The sequence below is a fragment of the Nomascus leucogenys genome, chromosome 8 (assembly GCF_006542625.1).
Source record: "Nomascus leucogenys isolate Asia chromosome 8, Asia_NLE_v1, whole genome shotgun sequence".
In the NCBI taxonomy this organism is placed as follows: domain Eukaryota; kingdom Metazoa; phylum Chordata; class Mammalia; order Primates; family Hylobatidae; genus Nomascus; species Nomascus leucogenys.
The window spans coordinates 3,636,387-3,661,309 of NC_044388.1; the positions used below are offsets into that span (position 1 = coordinate 3,636,387).

The window sequence follows — 24,923 nt, forward strand, 5'->3', positions numbered from 1 at the left end:
TCCAGTCAAATCCATCTTAATGCTGCAAGGTAGCACTATCCAATAGAAATATAATGCAAGCCATATTTGTAATTTTAAAACTATTTGTAGCCACATTTAAAAAGTTAAAACCAGGTGAAATTAATTTTAATATATTTAACCCAATATACCCAAAATATCACTTTTTAAATTAAATCTTCTAAATCTTAGAACACATCTCTATTCAGACCAGCCACATTTCGAGAGCTCAGGTGTCACCTGCGGCTACGGCTCCCGCAAATGGGACAGCAGCCGCAAGGCCTACTTCAGATAGCAACCTGACTTCCCCTCAGGCAGAATGAGTGACTCCTCCTCAGTGCTCTCTCAAGCCCTTTATCCTATCGTGAAAACTAGAGGGTACGCTCCTTGAGGAATTCTAGACTCTTGTCTGGAGAAATCGCTCTCGGCCTCGGTCTGGCCTGTAACGGGAGGTTATGCAATTCCAGGTAATTGATGAACCCCTGAGGACAGAACTCCGTGGGAAGCCCAGTAGCCAGAGCGGAAAATGGTCAGTCAGGCAAGAGTGCGGGCAAGTGGCCACAGCAGGCTGCGATCCCGGCGCCCGCCGCCCTCCAAGCGCCTGGGGCCGTACCCTCCCTACGGCGGCGGGCGCGGAGGTCCCGGGTTCGCGTTCGGGGGCGCCTGAGCCGCAGCCCCGCCCCCTCCCGTCCCTCCCACTCGTCTCCCTCCCTCCCACTCCTCTCCCTCCCACTCCCCGCGCCTCCGCCGCCGCCGAGCCCCGGAAGCGGGCGGGGATTTCCTGTGCCCGCCCCGCCCCGCCCGCGCCCGCCGGTCCGCCGTCTCCGCCTGTCGCTGGCTCCGCCGGCCGCCGGCTCCCAGACGCAAGCGGAGGGCGGAGGGGAGGGGCAGGCGGCGCCCGGGAGGGAGGCACCGGGCCGCGGGCCAAGCCGACCGGGGGTGAGTGGAGCCGGGCAGGAGGGAGCTGCGGCTGGAGGGAAGGACGCCTGGCTTCCCGGGGCGGCTGGTGGGGGCTCGGTCACCCATGGGGACTGGGAGGAGGATCGGCGCGTCTTCCGGGTTGCTGCCTTTCCCGGGGGTCTGACCTGCTGACATTCTGTGCCCACCCCTCGCCCTGTCTCCCCGTGCCCCTCGCAACTGTCAGGCCCTGCGGGCTCCCGCCGCTGTCACTCGCGCACAGGTTACCCCGTGGCTCCCTTTCTCTCCACTTGCTCATGCCCCAGCTCATGGGAAACCTGTTTTCTGACCTCACTTCCCCTGCTCCAGTTCTGCCTTGCTCGGATTCTCTGAAATCTGACCCTTTCCAGGGGCACTGTGACAAGAAGGAGGGAAGAAGCAACCTTACCCCTGAGCAGGCTCCCGTCCCGCCCATGCCCTACCCGTGGCAGGGGCCAGGGTTCTCTGATGGACGGAGCCAACTCGTCCGTGTGCCCTTGGGCTACTCATTTTTATAACATGGCCCCTTTTCTGTTCATCAGCACTGGCTGCAAAAACTTCCTTTTGCAGGTCCCTTGCTACCCATATGTGTGAAGAAAAGGGGGAAATGAAAGCCCTAGAACCCACACTCCAGTGGGCATGGGATCATCCTGGAACCAGGAGAAACGAGGTTAGGGCTACCACCTTAACCGCCCAGGTGCTGGCTCTGCGTGAACATCTTAGGAAATGCAAGCTGAGGACAGGTACCCATCCCATCTTTTGCTGAGATTTTTGCTAGCACTTCCACGGATTTCTGTCAGTGGTATAGAAAGGCTTACAGCTGGCCCAATGGGCTCTGCAGAAAAAGGCTTCCCATTAAGAGACTCTGCTACCTGGGGGAGATGGAGAAAGGGTTTGAGACAAGTGTCCAGATACGTAGCTAGAGGTAAAGCCTTCAGGGAGGATTTGCACAGGAGCTAGAGAACCACAAAGATGGGACGAAGAGGGAGAATTAGTGCCCTGTGTGTTAAAAGTGGATACAGGGCTGGAATTCAGAGAAGGGAGCTAAAATGGAAGTTTCCCTTTATTGCTTTAGCAAGAATTTTCCTTTCTCATGAAAAGTCTCTGAAAAGGAAACCTCCTAAGCTGGGAATCAGTCCAGGGTGCTCCCATGAGGCCCTGAGCCATCTTTGGACTTCTGAGATGAAAGGGGAATTTGTTTTTCCTGTGCATTGGGCTTAGGGTTCCCACCTACCTCTTTTGTCACAGACAAATAGGCAAGAAAATAGATGACTTGACATCTGTGATTACCTACCCTGGCCTTCAAGGTTCTTGCAAGTGTTATTGAAAGGACGTAAGTAAGCCAGGATAGTTACCAAGTTTCTGACTGCTGTTGGAAGCCTTTCACTGACTCTGACTGTTTGGATATTGAATAAGAATACCCAAAATATGTCGCTAAACAGAAAGAGATTCTGAGTCTCACATTATTTCTCCACCATAAAGCCCTATCACAACAGAAGTGTGACCCATCCTGCTCTTAAGATGTCCAAAGAAAAAGAAGAGCCCACTATCTGGTATTGTACACTGCAGGATTATTAAGAATTAAAAAAATAATAACCTAAATCTCTTCTCTTGCAATCAAGACCCATTTTTTCTGTTTGACCTATATAGAAATAGAAGGGACCTCTGTTTTTATTCATTAGTAGCCTCATTCATCAGCCTTCTTCTCCAGACAGAGAAAACTACATCCGACATTTTTAGCTTTCCCAGTGGCTGTACTTCCCATCACTTTCTTGACTTTGATGTTTTCTGATGAACACACACTGGCTTCACCATACGCTTCTTCCAAACTGAATATATTTTTCTCATGAGATCTGACTGGTGCCTGACAAATAAACGGGTTTGTTCTTCTGGGTCATGTTAGCAGCACTTCTTCCCCCCCCTTTTCCAGCTCTGGTTCAAACTCTTTCTGTTCCTTTTTACTTTTCCTGATTAAACTTCAGTTCCTCACTGACCAACAGTTTATCTTACTTTGGAGTCTTACACCTGCTTTCCAAGTTATTAGTTTTTCTACCATATTTACTACCTGTTCTCATTGGATGGTAGACCAAGTGCCTTTTTGTTGAGGCTTGTCCCAAGTGAGGTACCTTTTGGCTCAGCCTCATGATACAAACACGCCCCTTGGTTGGGACTTTTACCTATAGTAATCATTTCATTCTAAAATGATGAGACTGTGATTTGTGGCAGAAAATCTTCTGTGTGATTACATCCATCTTGTTGAGTGCAGGTATATGTGTATTTCTTCCTGTATGTTTCCAAATTGCTTACTTTCCTGTTCTTCATGTGCTTGAAATTAAATGGATAGCCTTTGAATTTCCAGGACAGTTCTTTTTTTTTTATTATTATACTTTAGGTTTTAGGGTACATGTGCACAATGTGCAGGTTTGTTACATATGTATCCATGTGCCATGTTGATTTCCTGCACCCATTAACTCGTCATTTAGCATTAGGTGTATCTCCTAATGCTGTCCCTCCCCCCTCCCCCAACCCCACAACAGTCCCTGTGGTGTGATGTTCAAATGAACTTCTTCTAACCTTCAGGTATATTCTGTTTCTATAATGAGGTCCACAAAATACCAGTTAGTGGCTTTGCTATGTAGCACCTGCCAATTTCTTAGTTCCTCCAAGAAGCTTGGTGCAGGCTCAGTTGATCGAACACATCAAGCTTTTAAAATTCATCTTCCAGCAAGCTCCTCCTGTCTAGTTTCATCTATTATCCCTGGGCCTGTTCTTCCTAACTCCCTTAGGAATATCACTCCTTTCCCATTTTCATGGGCATTGCTGATATGAATTTGTTCCAGGTCACAATTTGGGTCTGCAGCAAAAATGCTTTCAGAACAGACAGCAGCTCTGGGGACAGGATGGGAATCAATGAATGTACAGCTGGATGGAGCACAGCCCCAGGTGGAAAGGGGAAGCCAGGAAGAGGGGCCATGGAGAACAGCACCAGGACCTCTGGAGCACCTGTGCTGTGACCTTGAAGAGGAGCCACAGTCCCTTCAGGAGAAGGGTGAGAGCTCACAGAGTGTGTGGGAAGCACAGTGCATAGTCTCCTAATATTTGTTCCAAAAGTAGGGTTAAAAATCTCCAAATTGCCGTGGACTAAATAGCATAACCTGTACCAGGACCAGCCCACTCTTTCTGAGCCCTGGTCACAGGTATAGAATAGGCTCCTGAATTCAGCAAACCATGCAACTGGGCTTCTCTTGTTTCTTCATAATTACTCCCTCCACATGCAAATGCATAATTAGTGATACTGAATGAGGGAGATGAAGGAAGTGACAGCAACCTGATTACTACTGTTGGATAACCCACTCAGTAAGGTGTAATTTACTAGATGAAAATTACATTCAAGTACTGTAAATTCAAACTATAGCTAGTCTAACTAAAAGCCATCTGATACCCTTTCAGAATATTTTGAGTGATGGCCTTCTCATCTACATTTATGCATTTGAGTTTTACCAATGGGCATAGATACAGAAGATGTGACCCTTAAGCCTCTCTAAAATGGGGCCCAGGCCCCATTGAGAAAGGGTAGATAGTTATTCTCTATGTTTCTTCTCTCTCCTTATCAGCTCAGTCTGCTCCCTGGGTTCCTGCAATTCCCCAGGAGGGGAACACTGGAGACTGGGAGATGGCAGCTGCGCTTCTTGCAGCTGGATCACAGGTGAGCTCTGCTTCCCTTGGCATCTCCTGTGGTCCCATCACTGCTGCCTTTGTATTGCTTTCGCATCAGCCCATTGATGAGTTGGCTCACATGATCATCAATGGTATGTTCATCTTATAACTGAATAGATTCTATCCCTTTCCAAGGGGTCATAAGACCCTTGGAAAATTAAATGGAGCCACAAGAAAGGGAATTCCTTGAGGTTAGGGTTTTTTGGGTTTTTTTTTGTTTTGTTTTGTTTTTGAGACAGAATCTCACTGTGTTGCCCTGGCTGGAGTGCAGTGGTACGATCTTGGCTCCCTGCAACCTCCACCTTCTGGGTTCAAGCAATTCTCCTGCTTCAGCCTCCCAAGTAGCTGGGACTACTGGCACGTGCCACCACACCTGGCTAATTTTTGTGTTTTTAGTAGAGACAAGGTTTTGCCACGTTGGCCAGGCTGGTCTTGAACTGCTGACCTCAGGTGATCTGCCCACCTCAGCCTCCCAAAGTGCTGGGATCACACGTATGAGCCACCGTGCCTGGCCAAGGTTAGGGTTTTTAATGGATGGCTGTGTTTGTTATCCACAGGAGGATTTTAAGAATAATTAATTACCTTCCTTTAAGAAATAAATCTGGAAAGATTAGGAAAAGAGGACCTGAAGAAAGCTTAGAAGAACTTAAAGTGGAAGGATTGGGTAGATGAGGGAGCATTTATGGAAAAGAAGAGGAAGAAGGATATAAAGAGGGGCAGAGCTAGAGAGGAAAATAGGTTTAGATTCAGAAGGCAATAGGAGAGCTGTGGAAAGCTAATAATAATAGTGTTAGTACTAATAGAGTACACCCCCAGAGTGCTTATCATGTATGCCATTTTCTGGGTGCTTTATGTATATTAACTCATTTAATTCTGAGAACAACTCAGTTATCCAATTTTACAGATGAGAAAATAGGGCAGGGAGAGATTAAGGCACTTGTGTAGGTCATGCTGCGAGAAAGTGGCAAAGCTGAGTCACTTGGCTCCAGATTCTGAGCTCCTAACCACCATACTGTGCTGCCTAAAAATATAAAGATATGGCCAGGCACGGTGGCTCATGCCTATAATCCCAGCACTTTGGGAGGCCGAGGTGGGCAAATCACAAGGTCAGGAGTTCGAGACCAGCCTGGCCAACATGGTGAAACCCCGTCTCTACTAACAACCCAAAAAGTAGCTGGGTGTAGTGGTGGGTGCCTGTAATTCCAGCTACTTGGGAGGCTGAGGCAGGAGAATCGCTTGAACCTGGGAGGTGGAGGTTGCAGCGAGCCAAGATTGTGCTACTGCACTCCAGCCTGGGCGACAGTGAGACTCTGTCTCAAAAAAAAAAAAAAAATACATGCTGTGGCAAGGGAGGTAAGAAAGAATGTTTTATCTGTAGCATTTTGTGCTGATAGAAAAGGCAAGGTCCAGTGGAAGAAGGAGGAAATGGTACACAATTTCTTCATAAAAAGAGTAAGGCCAGGGAGAAGCGACTGAGTAGCTAAACAGAGAGGGTGATGAGTTTGTGGTGCCTCCAGCTTTTCATGGCCCCACTTGGGAAATTCCTCCAGTAACATTACACTTACTCACTCCTTGACCATCTACCTTTACTCCTCTTCTTATTTCCCTGTTACCAAAACTATGTGCCCTACCCAGGGACTTCTGGGCAGCTCTTTTCTCAGATCATTTCTCACCCTCTGTCCTCTACTAACTTAGCCTTTCATACTGAATCACATTTTCCTTAAAAAACAGCTGCTGACAGAAGATGCTACATTTTGTTTCAGGGCCTGGTAACCATCAAGGATGTGTCACTGTGCTTCTCTCAGGAGGAGTGGCGGAGCCTGGACCCCTCTCAGACAGACTTTTATGGAGAATATGTCATGCAGGAAAACTGTGGGATAGTAGTCTCTCTGAGTAAGCATGACCTTCTCCAGCCACTAGAAGATTGTACTCTGGGAGGACGGAGCCATCTGCTTCAGGGCTATTGGAGAGTGTCTGTCTAGGACTCTTTCTGTGGCAGGGAATCTGTCTATGCTTCCACCAGAGAAAGAACACTAGGGCCAATCCCAAGAGAATGAGAGTAAAGCATCATTAAAAAAAAAAAAGTAAAAAAGCAAATGATGCTGAATTGTGGAGTAAAGAACTTGAGGCTGTTCTTGGTTGAGAATTAGGAGGTTCTCACAAAGCAGAGGGAACTGGAACTGGGTCCTTGTAAACTTGGGAACCATATAGAGGAAGACAGGGATGCAGGGGGTAGGACTGTGGTAGTAGGACTAAAGTGAAGTTATGCCCAGAAAGGCCAGTTGGGCTGGAAGTATCTGAGTGGAAGAAAACAGGTTCATCGGGAAGGAGAGTGATTTTCTAGGCAGAGAAGAGGGACTTAACAGAAATGGGTGGGGGAAGAGGTTGGGGTGGGGATATGTTTCTTTCTTGACCTTCTTTTGTCTAGAGTTCCAAACAATAGGAAACAGTTTTTTGTATGTTTTTTTTTTCAGAAATATAGAATTGCTGTTGAACTAATTGACAGCTCTATTTTCCTTTCCCACGAGCAGGATTTCCAATTCCCAAACTGGACATGCTTTCTCAACTAGAAGGAGGAGAAGAACAATGGGTCCCTGACCCCCAGGACTTAGAGGAGAGGGACATTCTGAGGGTCACATACACAGGTAAGAACCTAGAATAGGCTTTCAGCCACTTCCTTCACAGTTCAGGGCATCATCATTCCATGTTTGTTTAATCCCTCCTCTGCCTCAGAGAGTTCCAGAGACGAAAGGTTTAGAGATTTTTTTCTTCAAAAGCAAGGGAGTGTAACAGAATGGTATAGCAGGCACTTTGTGGATTTGAATTCTGGGCTGTACTTGTGGGACCTTGGAAAAGTAATAAAACTCCCTTTGGTTTCTTCGTCTGTAAATTATTGTGAAAATTAAATATACGAATATATTAGAATAGTAGACTAGAACAGTGCCATGCACATAATAAGCACTCAATAAATGTTAGTTGTTGTTATTGTTGATATTGTTGTCAACCTCCCACCCATTTCAGGAATGCCTTGAGGATTGCCGACAGGTGTCATTCAGCCAGTGACAATTGCGGCACATTCTGTAATTCTCTCCATCTATGCTTAGATAGAAAGATGCTGATTAATAGTAATATATAGTAAATAAATAATGGTAATCAATAATAACAATAACAATAACATATACCATTTACTAAGTACTTAAACTGTGTGCAGGTTCTGTGCTATCTATCTTATAACCACCTGAGAGAGAGGTATTATTCCAATTTAACAAGAAATGAAGGTTTAGAGAAGTTAAGTGGGAAAGCTGAGATTCCATCTTGGGTAATCTGCCTCCTAAGCCTAGGCTTTTAACCTCTATATCTATTGCACTATCTTGTACGACATTAGACTATGTTCTCTCAGCCCTTCTGGGGTCAAGTCTGGGCCCTGGCAGGTATCAGACAACCTCATTTGTGACTTAGGCCTCAAGCGCTCTCTTGTGACTCTTCTCTTGGGGTTGGTATTTCCCCTTCTCCACAGGAGATGGAAGTGAGCATGAGGGGGATACCCCTGAACTAGAAGCAGAACCTCCCAGAATGTTATCCAGCGTGTCTGAAGATACTGCTCTCTGGAACCCGGAGCATGATGAGAGCTGGGATTCCATGCCCAGGAGCTCCAGAGGAATGCTCCTGGGGCCCCCTTTTCTTCAGGAAGATAGTTTCTCAAACCTGCTGTGTAGCACAGAGATGGATTCCCTGTTAAGACCCCACACGTGCCCCCAGTGTGGGAAACAGTTTGTATGGGGCTCCCACCTTGCCAGGCATCAACAAACACACACTGGGGAGAGGCCCTACAGCTGCCTCAAGTGTGAGAAGAGCTTTGGGCGAAGACATCACCTCATCAGGCACCAGAAAACCCACCTACATGACAAGCCCAGCAGGTGCTCTGAGTGTGGTAAGAATTTCCGATGCAACTCCCACCTGGCCAGCCACCAGAGAGTGCATGCAGAAGGCAAATCCTGCAAAGGCCAAGAGGTTGGAGAGAGCCCTGGTACAAGGAAACGGCAGCGTGCCCCACCAGTGCCAAAGTGTCACGTGTGCACTGAATGTGGGAAGAGCTTTGGCCGAAGGCACCACCTTGTGAGACACTGGCTGACCCACACTGGGGAGAAGCCCTTCCAGTGCCCTCGCTGTGAGAAGAGCTTTGGCCGAAAACATCACCTGGACAGGCACCTGCTGACCCACCAGGGACAAAGTCCCCGGAACAGCTGGGACAGAGGAGCATCTGTCTTTTGAAATCTGTTTCCACTACAGCTATAGTCAAGTCTTATCAGCCGGTGCTACCAGAAGTCACTGCCAGGGCTGCCGTTCTCCTGAACCCCAGTGGCCAGAATCATAAGCCCTGACCCCATCCCTAGAAAGATGAGGTCCCAGCAATGGCCAGAGCATTTCTCACCAGTTCTATGAGATAGCACATAAAAATAGAGTTCTTTCGGCAAAACTTTTGGGAAGCAATGCATCCTACATGGGCTGATATTCAGCCTGAGCTATTCTCAAGAGAAAAGTGGTACTGGCAGTTTATGGCTGAAATCCTTCTGATTGGTTGGAGTCTACGCTATACTAGTTGTTAAACATTTTGAGTATCACTCTTGCATACTGTTACTATTGTATCTTCTCTCTATATATAGAGAAAGGCCATTTTAGAAGATTAAAGGCTCTGAAAATTTCTGCAGTAGACCAAACTGAAGTTCCTATTAATGCAGTGTTTCCTAAATGTATTTGACCTCAGTATCCTTTCTATTTACATCCCACAGAACTGGTGACTATGAAACACTCTGGTGAACACTGGGTTAGAGAGTAATGAGGAAACAAGAGACAGTGATCAGGCATCCAGAGCCCCCTTTTTTATCCATTTGAAAGCCAGGGGGGCCAGGCCTCGTTCCTGTGTGGGTCTGTCTTCCTTACGCCAATCAGCAGTATATACATCACCTCTCACCCTCACCTGCTGAAAAACATAACCTTTTTACCCCTTATTCCTACTCCCTTCATCCAGCACATACATATATCCAGCTGAGAGATCACACTACAAGGCTAAGAGATGACCTAATACCCCAAATAACCCAGGCCCACACAGAAAAAAAAAAAAAAAAAAAAAAAAACTTTATTCCCTTGAACAGACCCCTCTCTCCTCTTGACTGTCTTTATGTGTCTGTGTATTTGTGTCCAGGGTCTTTGAAGAGAGCATGCTATGTGCAAACTGTACAAGCTAGGTTTTCTAGGGGCTGTGTTCTGGGGATGAGGGTAGTGGGGATTATATGGGGTTTTTTCTTTGTTTCAAGACAGGAAGCAGTCTGATTAAGGGAGCACTAGTGGAAGGGTTAAATGACGGGTTGAGTACAAAGCTTTCCCAGTACTGCTGAGATTAAGACAATTGTGGATGTGTATGTCTAGGTCTGAATCTCTGGGCTGCAGATTGCTTTTACCTGGGCAGAGAAAAAGAAGTCTTTGGGGAGGTGAGCTGTTTCTTGTTGATTTAAGGCAAGAGGCACATAGAAACTTTGTATTGAGTGGGGATTTTGTTTTAAGTGCTGGAAAATTAGGGCAGGAATTACGTGTTTGCAAGTTGTTGCCATCACTCATTTGACTTTGACTGCCTCATCAAGGGGGAAGAGTTATTCTTGAAGATCTCATTCTCTCAGAAACAGAACTTTAGGGGAAATGGCTGTGGCTTGGCTTTTCAGCTGATGCAGGGTAATAAGCTTTCTGGTTGGTTTTCCTTCCAATTCTGGAAAGGTGTCCACACTAAGACCCTTAACTCTAGGGCTTGCATAAGTATTCTAGCATCGTTAGTTGATGAGTTGGTCATTGTTTCTCTTTATCAATAATTGTGTTAATACCAATCTTATAATTTAAAAATTATCTTGTATGTAAGAGCAATTCGGGGTTAGGGAGGAAGAGGAGCAAATGGGATATTTTCTCTTTAATGCTTAGATACTGTTTCTTCCCTAAGATGTGTTTCTCAACCACAATTGGTAGAATGAACCAGAGAGGCAAGAGGAAGTGAATTGCACCAATTTAGTTTAGCGACTGTGCCTTTTGCAGGAAAAACTGGGTGAATCACAGCTTCTCAGAGTCCTGGACTCAACTAGAATTGAAGATAGACTTATTTTGCTGACTGGGCTTCTTAGAGTTTATGTGACTTGAACAGCTTGGCCCCTGCCTCCCTTCTGCTACTGTGAGCAGCCTTCCTTCTTCCTTCATTCTTCCTGGAATGCACTTCTCTTGCTTATGATCCTATAAATAAGGCAAAATGGCCGGCCTTTGTAAGGCAGGTCTTGCCCTGGCTTCTCAGAAACAGGAGCGTTTTAGGATCAGTATTAGGAGATGCCCCAGGGAGTAAGAAAGTATTGAGTTCAGTGATAAATCTGGACTCTGACACTTCTTTTACTCTCCCTCTTTAATCCTAAAAGCTCTGCATAAGCAATGGTTCAGAACCTATCTTGGGTACAGACCTGTTGAATCTGACAGAAACCAGAAATGCACTTTTGAGAAAAAGACATTTGTAATTCACTCAGTTTTCCATACACATTTAGCAGGTTCAAAGCCCATCTGTGGAATCCCTAAACTGCCTTCAAAGAAAGGGAGTTCCCCGATCTAAAATGGTCATTATATATTTGTGTCAAGAATTAGAAGGCAAGGGTCACTAAATATTTTAAGGATTAAGGTACCAGAGGCATCAGTGTATAAGGATAGAGTCTGGTCTTTAATTACGACAAGGGTATTGCTGACATTCTACTCCCTGGTTTTCAAAAAGATCTGACATGCTAATGAATCCAGCTCCTCACAAATCTTGTTTGAAGGACTTGTGGGAAGTGATATTCCTTACTATTAGATCACACCCCTTATAACTACATGTTAACGTCCAGCCTTTTATCTGTTTGAGTAATTGTAGGGATAGAAAGTGAAGCCCCCAGAGTTAGGTGCAAGTATAGCACCCAGCTGAAAGGCATCATGGAGTCTAAGGGCCTTCTACAGAAGGGGCAATCCTTTGGGTTATTTCTGGTGTACCACTGTCTTCTCTACCTCGGTCCAACACCACCTCTCTTGGACGAAAAATAAAACAAGCAACAGCCATCAGATGAGTGAAAAGATTTGAATGATTTTTCCCACAGGGAATCAGCCCCAAACGTTCATGTTTCACCCCATCCCCTTTAATAAAAAGAGTCTCTATGTTCTCTTTGGGCAAAATGTAAAACAGGGACATCATCTTCAGGAACCTGTCACATTTTTCCATCTGTGGTGCCTCCACCCTATTCTGAGTATCCTCCCCTTTCCACCCAATGTAGTATTTTTCAAAGAATCCCTTGCATAGGAGACTGTAACTGAAAGTGTTAGCTTTTCACAAGGCTATTTACACTTTAAGCCTTAGTTCTAATTGTGGAAGGAAAAACTTTTCCCTTGTCAAAGTAATGTTATGGCTTCAGAGAACTAAAGAGGTGATAATTTGGGACAAAATTCCTCCCTTTCCAACATTCCTGCAATCAAACCACTGTTTCCTATTTCCATCAAGGGCAGGTCCTGACTCAGAACTAGAAAGGCCAGAAGGCCAGTTCTTTCCATCTCTGTATTAGGATGAATTCACTGAATGGGAGTGGGTGGGGCTGGGCAATATCAGAAAAGTGAAATTCATTCCTTTAGATCCTTAGAGAGCCTGAGCTAGCAAAATTTTCCTCTTCCCTTGTGAGCTATACCAAACTGTGGCTCTCAAAATTTGGTCTTTGGGCCAGCAGCATAAATATCACCTGGAAACTTGTTTGAAATGCAAATTCTTAGCCCCCGCCCCAGGAGAACTACTGAATCAGAAACTCGGGAAGGAGCTCAACATTCAGTCTTTTAACTAAATGCCCTCCAGGATGTGTGATATAAGCTAAAGTTTGAGAACCACTGGCTAGGGGATTCATATTTCACGCAGTGGTACCTCACCCTTTTCGGACGGATCTTCACTCTCCTGTTGTCAGGTTTATTCTCTGTAGCCTCACTAGGCTAGACCTCAGTTCCATTCCCCTTAGTGGCAAGGTCTTCTTCCACTCTTAACTCAGTAAAAGAACTGGGGCTAGTCACCAATATTAGAAACTATGGGGGGGGGCAACTACCAAGCTCCTATGATTGATTGGGGCTGGGGCTTCCAATATGGGCACTGAGGATACTTGGGTCCAGAAATCTGGAAGGACAGAAAGGAATAAACAACTCAAAGATGGAAAATCCAATGTAAAACTGAAAAACTGACATCCAAGGAAATGATTCCCCTTTGCTTTGTCCTTTTCACTGGCTTTTCTAATAAGAGGCAGGTGGAGTGGGCATCTAGCACAAAGGTAGAGTAATGCCTACCATGCCAAGCCCTTAAGAACCCATGTTTTCCAACATAAAAATTGGATTAGAGACCAATGAGGGGTCATGGAAGGAATTTCTAACCATGATTTGGCATACCCTATGGGCAAGGGCAGCAGGAACATCAGAGTCCCCAGGGCATAAGAGAGAACTAGGTTTTTCTAGTAAGATTTGACACAAGCAAGATTTAAATCCAGACTCTGCTTACTAGGTAGAGGTTGTAACCAGTGAAGCCATGATGCCCAAAATGTATTCTGCTGCTTAGAAGATTCTGACAGATTCAGGCTGTGGGGAGGAATCTGCCTTGCAGTCTCTGACCCTGCTACCTCCTCCAGTTCCTCTCCCAGGTGCACCTATGAGGACAGACTGAACTGACAGTTATAAATCTGCCCACAGGTCTTCTCCAAGGTCAAAAGATTAGACCCCAAGGCTGAGACTTTCTTCAACTCCAGGCCTCGTGCTCTCTCCCTCTTTCCTGCCACCACCTCCTTTTTCCCAACAGGCAGCATTCTTCCTCTACTCTTTGTTCCTACTCTTTTTCAGATTTTTTTGTTTGAATTTTGCCTTGTTCTGACTGAGCAATAACATGCCCTTCCAAGGGCATTTGTTCTCTCCAACCCCCATTCCTTCTTCCATTCTAGTTTATCTCTTCAAGCTTCTGGCCAATTCTGTTTCATCATGAGCCCACTTACTACCTATTCCTCTGCCTACTGTCCAGTTTCTTTTCTATCAGCTTTAAGCCTACTAAGCAGGGGTCAATTCATACTTCCCACTCTCATCCTCCAAATTCTTGGCTTGGCTATAGCAATTCATCAGCCACCTCACCGCTCTGCCCCTTTCTCATACACACCCCCACAGGACACCACCACTACTCCACCCCCTGCCTAGTACTGCCAAATCTGGCCCCTCTACTCCATTCCCTAGAGGTTCTTCTTCCCGTCAGGTAACTTCCAAAGTTGTTTTCCACTTTTCACCATTTTTAATTTACTTCCTTCCAGTCTCCTGTGACTCGTGAGAATCAAACTCTCAATTCTTTTTTTTTTTTTTTTTGAGACGGAGTCTCGCTCTGTCGCCCAGGCTGGAGTGCAGTGACGTGATCTCGGCTCACTGCAAGCTCCGCCTCCCAGGTTGACACCATTTTCCTGCCTCAGCTTCCTGAGTAACTGGGACTACAGGTGCCCGTCACCACGCCTGGCTAATTTTTTTTTTTGTATTTTTTTTTAGTAGAGACAGGGTTTCACCGTGTTAGCCAGGATGGTCTCGATCTCCTGACCTCGTGATCCGCCCGCCTTGGCCTCCCAAAGTGCTGGGATTACAGGCCTGAGCCACTGCACCCAGCCCAAACTCTCAATTCTATAAGCAATTTTTTGTGTCCTTATTATGTGCCAGGCACTGGCAATTTCAGGCCTGGGAGATCAAATGTGACCCTTGCTCCTGCTCTCAGTGTGTTCTTCAGCCAAGCCCTCCCCCACCACCACTTTCCTGCCTTGTCTCTTGCCACCAGGCACCTGGGCATCCTCTTCCAGGAAACTTTGGGGATGAATGCCCACTTGCCATGCAGCCCAACTGCTCCGTGCCTATCAGATTTCTAGCCATTATCTGAATTGGTTCCTTCTGATGAACTGTGAACTTCCTTGGGTTACCCAACAGGGGACTTATGGTCCCTGTCAGTTGAATAAAAGATGTATTGGCTGTGTCACTTCTTTTCTAGGTCTTCTCCTTCACTTTTCCCTCCATTCCTGCTCTTTGCTCCTGACAAAAAAGACTACCACAGAATGGGGGAAGTTAAGTCACAGAATCTTCTGAGAACCACCTCATCTCACTGCCTGAAACATAAGCCACCAGATGCAACAGGTTGGGCCTTGCCACCTCTCTCTGGCATCCTGGTCCCCATGTGATGCTCCTGAGTCAGCCAGACACTCGATCTAACCTGGAGAGGCTGGAGGATTGGGCTGGTGGTCTGCTCCCAGGGAGCACTTCAGCGGCAGACTGCTGAGCAGGGCCAGGACTAGGGAGATCGCCCAGCACGAGTTTAAGGAGGCCCTCAGTTTCAAGGCCCTGAAAGGGCTGACCTTGCTCTTGAAGATCTGTGAGTGCTGAGCTCCAGTCTGAAGCCACCAAGTGGTGGCAGCAGTGAGTGTGACTTGACCCCTTAGAGGCATGTTTCCAATAACTGGATATTCCTGGGATTGAGAGGATAGGGTAGGAAATGGTTGTGGGAGAAAACATGGAAAAGCAGGTGTGGAGGTAGGGTCGGAAGCCACTGTCCATTAACTCAGTGAGAAAGCCTCCCCTCTTGGACAGGAAGGGCCTGTGTTGAGTGAAACTCAAAGGCGTGGCTCTTCCTCTACAGGAGTTGCCTTAAAAAGCCTCAAGCCTATTGCTTAGGGGATGATCTTCAGATGCCTTGCAGCTTTCCTTACCCCAGCCAGATTGTTTTGTTGCCCCTGGGCCTCATAAGTTTCCTTATTTTCTTGTGTTTACTCTCGCTTCCCTTCAGTCACTTGGAGTCAGTCTTTTCCATCACCAAAAAGGGAAGGAGGTAAGGGAATTGAGAAAAGGGAAAAGAGAAACACAGCCACTATGACTGTCCACTAGCTAGAAATCTGGCAGGCGCGGGGATGGTATAAACTCCCACCAACACTGTATATGAGTGCCTTACCAGTAGAGTAGGCTCTCAAACATTTGGATTTTTGCCCATCTGATTAAAAATACTATTTTTTTTGGTATTAATGTGTAGTATAGTTTAAACATGCATTTCTAAATTGGACCTTTTCATGTTTTTAAAAGGACATTTTTGTTTCTGTTAAGTGTTTTTCAAACAACCATTGAATATTTGTTCTAGAGGTCATCGAACATTCGTTACAACTGAAGTCCAACAATGATGTGATCAGCATTATACTAAGCAGTTGAGGTAAAAGAAAAGCAAAAAATTGAGGTAACGGTCATTCAATTTGCTCTGACTAAAGTTAAATACCCAAATGTAACAGTCAAATGTGAGCTCAGAAAAGTGGAGATTATGTTTTATCCATTTTAGTATTCTCAGCACAGGGCCTAGAATCTTGCAGGCACTTAGTCATTAAGGAATGAATATTCAGGATGAGATTAGCTGTTCTTGGGAATGCTGCTGGTTGAGTACCCAGCCAACATTATGATCTTCATAATCTTGGTAGTTTGCTAATGAGATATGGTCATTTCTTATATTTCATTGGAGTACAGCCACCCTAAAGCTTATCAATGAAAAATAATCTGAAATGAGCATTGTTAGCTATATAAGGTCAAGGTCTGGGTCTCTCATGTCTGCTACTGTTCCTGCATATGGTGGGCACTTAATAAATTGGATACATTTTGCTGAATGAATGAAAGTTTAAAATGAAGAAACCATCATAAAATATGTGTGATGATTTTTAGGAAATCTAGAAAACAAATTGTTCCCAGTATCATTCCCATCCTACCTTAGAAGAAAAAGGCTAATACTAGACCACCTAGTATTGCAGCCTTCTTACTCCTTAGTTTAGCAAGGTCTGAGTTCTTGTCCCACGACCAAGAAGAAGGCAAGCAGACACCAGAGAGTGAGTAAGGCAGAGTAGAATTTACTAAGGAACAGAAAAGCTCTTAGCAGCAAGAGGGGACTCAAAAGTGGGTTGCCAGAATGGAGGCTGAGTTCTGGGTTTTTTATGTGGCAAAAGAAGTCTTCTGTGGGTTCTGTCATGATGGGAGGGGTAAAGTTCCCCCAGGGGTGTTGCACCATAGTGACTCCATCTTGGTTATTACCCAAGCACCTTAGCGAAACCCATGGTGGCAGGGAGGCACCCAAACCACAGTGCTAATGATATTACAATTAGCTCTGGGTCATGTTCAGGACATTTAGTTGATTTATGGTGCCTGTGCCTAAGTTGGGACAGTCCCTTCTGAGCAGACATCCTGGTATAAGAGGAAATTCTTAACCACATTTCCATCTGCTAGTTACACCATAGGGATGGTACAGATGCGGTCCCACCAGCGCTGTCTCTCTCCCGAGAACCTCCCTATCTACCTAGCCAGCCTCTAATTGCCTCCTCTCTCACTGGTTCTTTAGGTAAAAACATCCTAAGACTATAAAGGGGGTAACACATCTGGCTATAATCAGGACAGTTGATTAACTTTATTCTAATCGTGTTCAATAGACAATGTTTGATTTTCTCATTGTCTTCTTTCAGAGGCATTCTTCCACTCGCATTCACGTGCATAATAAAATTAATTACAACATGGGGAAATATCAACTTCTGATCATCTATAGATCAGATGACGCTGCAAGAATTCTGCGTTTACTAGGCTTTGCATAGGCTTAAAGCAGTGATTCTCAAGGGTGTGAAAGGGTAAATATTAGCATCACTTAAGGGTAGTTTTTTGGTGTTTTTTGTTTTTGTTTTTTTTTTTGGTCTGTTTTAAATACACATATCCTGTTGCCCCTTGTAGGAGATATAAGACTCTCCTGAGGAAAAGCTTGGTCAGGTATACCTGGAGAAAGCTCCCAGGAGGTTCTAATACCTTCCCACTGCCACTTTTACCTCTTTAAGAATAAAAAGTACTTCCCAGCCGCTTCCATGTCCCCATTCCTTTGACTTCGGCTGAAAACAGCTACTCCTTTCCTTGAATCAGCTACTTTGATGTTTTACTTCCCTAGGAATCATTTGTGTCCTGTCAGCCTATGGCATGAGAACTACTCCTGCACTGTTCTTAACCCCTGCATTCAGAACTAAAATCACACATTTGTTTCATAGTTGTTACACAGTGCTCAATACATGTTGTTATTGTTAAGAAAAGCAAAAGACCTCTTCATTAGCTAGACTTCTCCATCTCCTTTTATTTGTGCTATGCAATCTGTCAATCTTCATCATTTCCTCTTTAGGAGTTGGCACTTTCTCAGAAAATTTCCTTATTGCTGAATTTTGTCAAGCAAACCATTATGCCATGATGTTTAAGTCTCCTTTTCATTTTACTGACATTTAAATCACCTAGAAATCATCTTAGCTCAATCCCAACATTTTACTGAGAAGGAAACCAAGACCATGAATGGTTAAGAAATAACTCAGCAAAGGTCAGACTAGCAGAACTTTGACTAGAATCCTGGTCTTACTACATACTGGTCCCGTAGTTTTCTGCTATAGCACATTACCACCCCATCGGGAATTAATTATACACATATTTAACTCTCAGTGATGAGTACCTACCCTATGCCAGGCCCTATGCTGGATGCTTTCACACACTTATTTAACTGAGGATTAACATAAAAATATCTTTTAAATTAAAATAGGTTATCAATTCAAGGCAAAAACTACAAACTCATTATAATCAATTTTGGGAGGACTTTGTCCTAAAAGGAATTTCAGGTAAGAACACTTCGAATCAGTGAGACCACTCAACTTAAAGACTGTCTACTCTTTTCCCGACATGCCCTCCATGTTTTCTCTCCTTCTAAAAGACATTTCTCTGAGTTCTGCAGCAGGAACAGAATCTCAGCTAATTTACTGTCTTCACTGCATGTTACCACCACCCACCCCTTTCCTCCCAGGTGCGGCAAAGAGGAAACAGACACAAGGTGGTCTAGAGGTCCATTTCATTTCAATGAGTGTGACAGCCGCTCTTCTTGGGGCCTATGGGGGAAAGGCATTGGTCCATGGTGGGAGTGAAGCTGCTCCCACAAGATGCATTCCCAACTGGCTCAGGAAGACCTTCAGATTTAGGGGAGGTCTTTGTGGAAGTCTTTAGTGGAGTCTTCCCTGCCCGCTAGATGTCTGGTCAGTTTTAGCCGGCGTTGGCTTCTGGATGGTCCGCTGTGCGGGCTTCTTGGGCTCCTGCTTCTCTTCCCTGGGCTTGGAGCTTCGCCTCTTGTCCTTCCCTGACCTCGGCCTGGTGTCTTCCTTCTCGGCCTGTCCTCGACCCTCGTCTGCCGCTGTCGCTCCCGCTTCCTCCTTGACTCTGGCACATGGCAGCTCCTTGGCTCTCGGCCTCGCCCTCCCGGTCCTCCTCGCCCTAGCACTGGCCTTGGCTTTCGCCCCCGCGTTCCGTCTCCACACTTCTCTGGCCTTCCTGGCCGCCTTGCGAAGGGGCTGGCGGCGCCTCCGTGAGCTCTGGGGCGCGGCTGGGGTCCTCCGGGGAGCGCTCGCGCCCTCCTCTTGCCTCGCGCGTCCCGGCTTTCTCCTGCGCTTGGGAGCTTTCCAGACCCTGAAGTAGCCGGCGGCGTCGCTGCCGCTGACCCGGAGGAGCGTGGCCTTGGCCTGCCCCCTGGGCGCTTCGTGGCGGCTGCTCTTCCTGCTCACTTCGTAGCCGGCGTTTCCGAGCTCCTTCCTGAGAGTTGCCAGAGTCAGCCCTTTGTGAGCGGAGATGGCCTGGAGCACCAACTGGGATACTCTGAGCACGGAGCGCGAGCAGCCCCTCGATGGTCCCCTGACAGTTTTTTCAGTTGGCAGCTGAGTGGCTGAGTGGCCTCGGGATTCGCCACTGGGCCCAGGCGCCTCAGCCATGGCCCCACTCCCGCTTCTGCGGGGCCACCGGCTTTGGGCCTCACCAGTCAAGGCCTGTTCCGTAGCTGAGGTGGACTGGGCCACGTCACAAAGGCGGGCCTGGCAGAGATTTTCAGGTCCTAATTATGGGGCTGGCAGATCTCACCCAGGGAGGGGCCCTTTTCACTTATAATAACCAATCAAATGCCACTTCCTTCTAGGTCTAAACCAATGCAAGTCTTCCGCGCCTGTCCACCCCCAACAGTCACCTACCTATACAGTCTCCAGGGTTTTGTTCCCAGATCAAACTTACTGATCTCGATCTCCACCGCTTTCTTTAGTCGGCCATTTTGTGTGTGTATGTGGTCCTGCAAACCATCTACCCACAGTTCCTTAAGGTGAGAGATACTGCTCCCAACTATCCAAAACAAGCAACACACCGCCTGTAGAAAGTACACGGGGTAGTCCATGAAACACAACGCAGACTAGAAACTCCCAACTTTAATTCCACCACTCAGGTATCTGAAGTCATGTCTCCCTAATTCTACACAGTGGATTCTGTGCAAGAGCATGAAGTCAAAAAGGATCCAATTGTGTGGTCCCGCTACCCTAAACACTGATTCCCGCACCTGGGAAATTTAGATGACGCATTCGACTGTACTGAAACAATCTAGATTTCACATCTCCTGAGGATACTGGTCTAATCATTATTCTTTGAACATACTGTGTTTTCTTCTGTCTCATCCCCTCTCTTGGATTGCTCATCCTCTTTGTCTGCCCAGATAAGTCCTGCTCATCTTTCAAGGTACTGCTACATTATCCTTCTTCACTGAAGACTCCCCAAACTCTTTCAAATGATTTATTGCCTCTTAACTACCACAACCACCAAAATTACTTCTGCAATCTTATATGGATTTTTCTTTAAATTAATTTGGCATTAGAGGGTATAATGTGACACAATATTTTTTAAAAAGAAAAAAATTTGTACTTGGAGCTGGAAGATATGGATGCATATCCTAGCTCTTTAGGAGCCATATGACATTAACAAATCCCTTAGTATCAGCGGTGTGGCTGTCGGATGGATGTGCCGGCCATCTGACTTCTTATCTAACATCACATTCCCTTCCTACCAACATCACAGAATTATTGCAAAGTTTCAGAAGAGGTAGATGAGCAAGGGCTACCTAAATATAAGGAATAAATTTACTTTACTTTGTTTCTGTCTTGTCTTTCCAACTAAATAAAAATATCCTCAAGAGCTATAGTCTTTGAACTTCTATGTCCCATGCTGCACCTAACAATATGCTTCATTATACATAGCGGGCATTTAATTGAGCCTGCTTACATTATTCCTCTCTGGTGAGGAGAGTTTCTCTAGATTCAGAAAGAAACTTCCAGAAGATCAGGAGAAAGGAGCAGAGTGAATTTCAAACGGTTGGAAATGAAGGGGGCCAAGTAAGGATTAGCTTCTCAAAGAACTATTTTGGACGCAGTTTAGTTGGGAATAATTTAAAGAATTATTCTAAGAATACTTCAAATTGCCAAGCATATCATATTTTTCCAGAGGGCAATCATATACATTCAGCAGTCACCGGCTAGACAGTGACAGTTTCTTTTAAAAAATCAAAGCTCCAGGAAGTAGCTTAGACCAGTGCTTTTTTTTTTTTTTTTTTTTTTTTTTTTGAGACAGTCTTGCTCAGCCCAGGCTGGAGTGTAATGGCACAATCTTGGCTCACTGTAACCTCCACCTCCTGGGTTCAAGCAATTCCTGTGTCTCACCCTCCCAAGAAGCTGGGATTACAAGCATGTGCCACCAAATCCAGCTTTTTTTTTTTTTTTTTTTTTTTTTTTGAGACAAAGTCTCACTCTGTTACCCAGGCTGGAGTGCAATGGTGCAATCTCGGCTCACTGCAACCTCTGCCTCCTGGGTTCAAGTGAGTCTCGTGCCTCAGCCTCCCGAGTAGCTAGGATTACAGGTGCCTGCCACCATGCCCAGCTAATTTTTGTATTTTCAGTAGAGATGGGGTTTCACCAGGCTGGTTGGCCAAGCTGGTCTCAGACTCCTGACCTCAGGTAATCCACCCACCTTGGCCTCCCAAAGTGCTGGGATTACAGGCGTGAGCCACTGCGCCTGGCCCTTATTTATTTATTTATGTATTTATTTATTGGTAGAGATGAAGTTTTGCCATGTTGGCCAGTCTGGTCTCGAACTCCTGGCCTCAAGCAATCCACCCACCTCAGCCTCACAAACTGCTGGGATTACAGGCATGAGCCACTGCCCAGCCAGATCAGTGCTTCTTAAGCTTCGATGTGCATATTTAGTACCCTGGGATACTCATAAAGTGCAGATTCCAATTCATACGTCTGAAGATAGGGCTAGAGGTTTTACCTTCTAAGCAGCTTCCAGGTAGTTCTATCTGGTTAAAACACAGGTGTGTGTTGAGGGGCAGGGAGAGGGTAGACAATGAGAAGGGAAGTAGCAGGAGATGGGACTGAAAAGGTAGGTAAGGGACGTTGGGAAGGACAATTAGTGATAATGACAGAGCTGTAAGTGGTGACACAGTAGGAAGTGGTGGAGTTTGGAACCAAACCTAAGTCTACTTAATCCTAAGGCCTAAGTTCATAAGTACTGTGTTAGGTTTCCTTTTCTCTAAGGTTGACCCTTTCCCTATTATATATCTCCACCATAAAGCAGGGGCTACTTTATCTCCATAATCACAGTTCAGAGCTGCTCAGATTCAAGAGTATCTAAAGGCACTCACTGTACCTTTTCCCGTCTTTAAAATCAGGGCACAGTAATGTGACCCTGAGGATTTACATGGGCAGGGGACTACTGCATCAGCACAGGGACAGTGCACCCAGGAAGGATTGCCAGATGGAAAGGCAGGACCACATTAGGCAGGATTTTTCCCATTTGTATAGTCTCTTGGTCTAGCTACCCTTCATGGTTGCAGAGACCAGTGGACACAGGATGGAGCAAACACCAGATAAAAAAGAGGCATAACTGTTTGCTTTGAGAATAAGGAAGAAAATGAGTGAAGTCAGACCCTTGAAGTCAGATGATCCAGAGAAAAATAGACTGACTGTACATAATGGTATAATCATGAAAGACAAGAACAAAATCAACCAACCATGTTTATTGATGCCCCCTGTGATCAGAAGGGAGGCCAAGTCGAAACCTTTGGGAGAGGCTGAAATCAAAGGAAAACGAATAAATGAAAAAAAAATAAAAAACATCAACAGCACAAAAGCAAACATTTTCATTTATATATATAACCATTCATTTTTGTATAGATCTCTGTATAAATATGCTGTAAGTAGTAGAGGAATACTTTTTTTAATAAGAGCAGGAAACAAATGCCCCACTTGCCACTCAGCTGGCTCAGAGGGCAAGAAAGCTAGCTGACAGATATTTTCCAAATCACCAATCCCTTAAGAGTTCTTTCCTTCCTCTTTGGAAGAAATCTACTTGCCAGCTCTCTTCTTCTGACATCCCAAAAGGAAAAGATACTTCAGAAAACTGGTTTCTTTAGGAAAAAAGTCAGTAAAAACCAGCACCACACCACTAATCCAGAGATACCAACTCCAGCTCCACAAAGACAAGCCTAAAGTATCTCTTTGAATTTTAATGGTCTATGATTATAAATCAGAAATTATCACTTAAAGAGGACAGCACCAACCTTTTGTGAGAAAGAGCAATAGCTCTTAATTTCATGAAGTTTTGTGGGTCAGGGGTGAGAGGGTTGTAGGGAGGAGGGATACTTAGGAATGATGTCTAACCTATATCCTTCTGTTTTGAATTCTAGAGCAAGGTAGTTTTTGTTCTTGGAGGTCTCTAGAGGAACTTGGTTGATTTAAAGAGTAAGCAACCTTTAAATGTTAAATCCCAAGAACATCAGAGGTTTCATTAATCTCACTCGCTCATACAGAGTTATACTGATTTAATTTCACCAAGGATAACTCCATGCCAGAGCACAGCAGAATTCAGCAGTATACTGATCTAACCTCAGTCTATCTCACTGCCCCTCTCTGGATCCACAGGCCTGGGATTCCAAGGTCCTGCATCTTTCTGACTCAATTATCTTGCATTTATTTAATTTATCTCACCCCAAGATGAATGACAGAAACCTATTCAGCAGTGTACTAAGACTCCCCCATTGACCTGAACCTGCTACTGCAGTTTTTTCCAAAAGTCATTTTCTGACTCATCTTGTTTTATATTCTAAGACCCTGTCTTCCCCCTGCACTACTATGTGGCTTCTACTTTAATACAAATGACCCCAACAACAGTCATTTGAACAAATGATCCCACCAGTCCCAGTCATGGCTTCCAAGAAGACTAACGTGGCTTATAAAAAGGAATGCAAAAATAAAATAACAATGTTCCTTAAAAGCATGGGGGTAGTCTGGCAATTGTGCATTCATCCTTTTAATCCTCAGCACAATTGTTTGGAAGTGAGTCCGGGGAGCCTAGGCCCAAGGGATCTCACTAGAGGAGCAGGAAAATCTCTCAGCAGTTGGCCTGAAAATATGAAGATCTGGTCTCCCTGGCCCTTCCCACTGAAGAATACTAAGGATCTCTAAATACCCCACATAACATAAACATATATAAAATCTATACCTGTACCCCCACCCCCAAATGACAGCAAGGGAGAAGTGTTGGCTTTTAGTTTTATCAAATTCCTACCCAAGTTCTTTTTCTTACCCAAACACAAGTGTGCTATATAAATTAAGCCTCTCATCCACGCATTACTAATAGTTAGGTCTTTGCACGAGCCCACAATATGAGGTCTCTAAGAACCATGCTACTATGATCAGTTAATCTCAAACTGAAAACCCATTTCTCTGAGGATTCATACTTTCAATATGAGGTTTGAGGCATCCCAAGGCACAGTCAAGCTGCAGCCTCACAATAATACTACATTCTAGGCATCATTCAATTCTGTTATAGTAATCCCCAGACATCCACCCTTGTCAGAATCCCAGAATACTGCACAAATGGAGCCAAAGCAGAAACACAGAAAATCATTTACCATATATACAGCAACTGCTGTTGTAGTCTGAGAACTAAAACATAGACCTACATGCCTAATTTTATGTTGTATGGTACTACATCCCCACCTCAGAGAACCTTATTTCTATCCAATCTCTAAAAACCTAAAAGTCTACAAAATCCAAATTCATTAATTAAAATTTGTTCTCCACCAAATTAAGTAACCATAAAAATACATGTCCATGCTAAAGAATATAACCAATAACAAACCTTATTTTCATTCCGGTTCACAATACGTTCCATAATTACACTGCATAATAACATAATTTCCTCCATTTTTCCTTCAAAATTCCAATTCTAAATATTTCCATTCAAAAGACACGAAATTCTCCATTTCCTAGGGAAATAATACTGATTTTCTGTTTTAACCC

General features: G+C 45.1%; 2 protein-coding genes across 6 annotated transcripts; one reads left to right on the forward strand and one right to left on the reverse strand.

Annotated features, from left to right (window-relative positions):
* The first annotated feature begins 802 nt into the window (after window positions 1-802).
* ZNF641 (zinc finger protein 641) lies at window positions 803-17,594 on the forward strand. 5 transcript variants are annotated; one of them, XM_030816668.1, is made up of 6 exons: window positions 809-936; window positions 3,774-3,982; window positions 4,548-4,639; window positions 6,414-6,543; window positions 7,182-7,295; window positions 14,726-17,594. In XM_030816668.1, the coding sequence occupies exons 2-6, from the start codon at window positions 3,799-3,801 to the stop codon at window positions 14,818-14,820; spliced, it is 615 nt and encodes a 204-aa protein (XP_030672528.1). In that variant the 5' UTR covers window positions 809-936; window positions 3,774-3,798; the 3' UTR covers window positions 14,821-17,594. The 5 variants fall into 5 exon arrangements, with proteins under 5 accessions (XP_030672526.1, XP_030672528.1, XP_003252262.2 ...); XM_003252214.4 differs by lacking the exon at window positions 14,726-17,594 and adding an exon at window positions 8,168-14,713; XM_012508344.2 differs by lacking the exons at window positions 809-936; window positions 14,726-17,594 and adding exons at window positions 951-1,676; window positions 8,168-14,713.
* A 1,002-nt stretch (window positions 17,595-18,596) lies between these two features.
* Window positions 18,597-21,139, reverse strand: LOC100585278 (testis-specific H1 histone). The gene has a single exon (XM_003252217.3). The coding sequence runs from the start codon at window positions 19,518-19,520 to the stop codon at window positions 18,762-18,764; it is 759 nt and encodes a 252-aa protein (XP_003252265.2). The 5' UTR covers window positions 19,521-21,139; the 3' UTR covers window positions 18,597-18,761.
* Window positions 21,140-24,923: the final 3,784 nt, after the last annotated feature.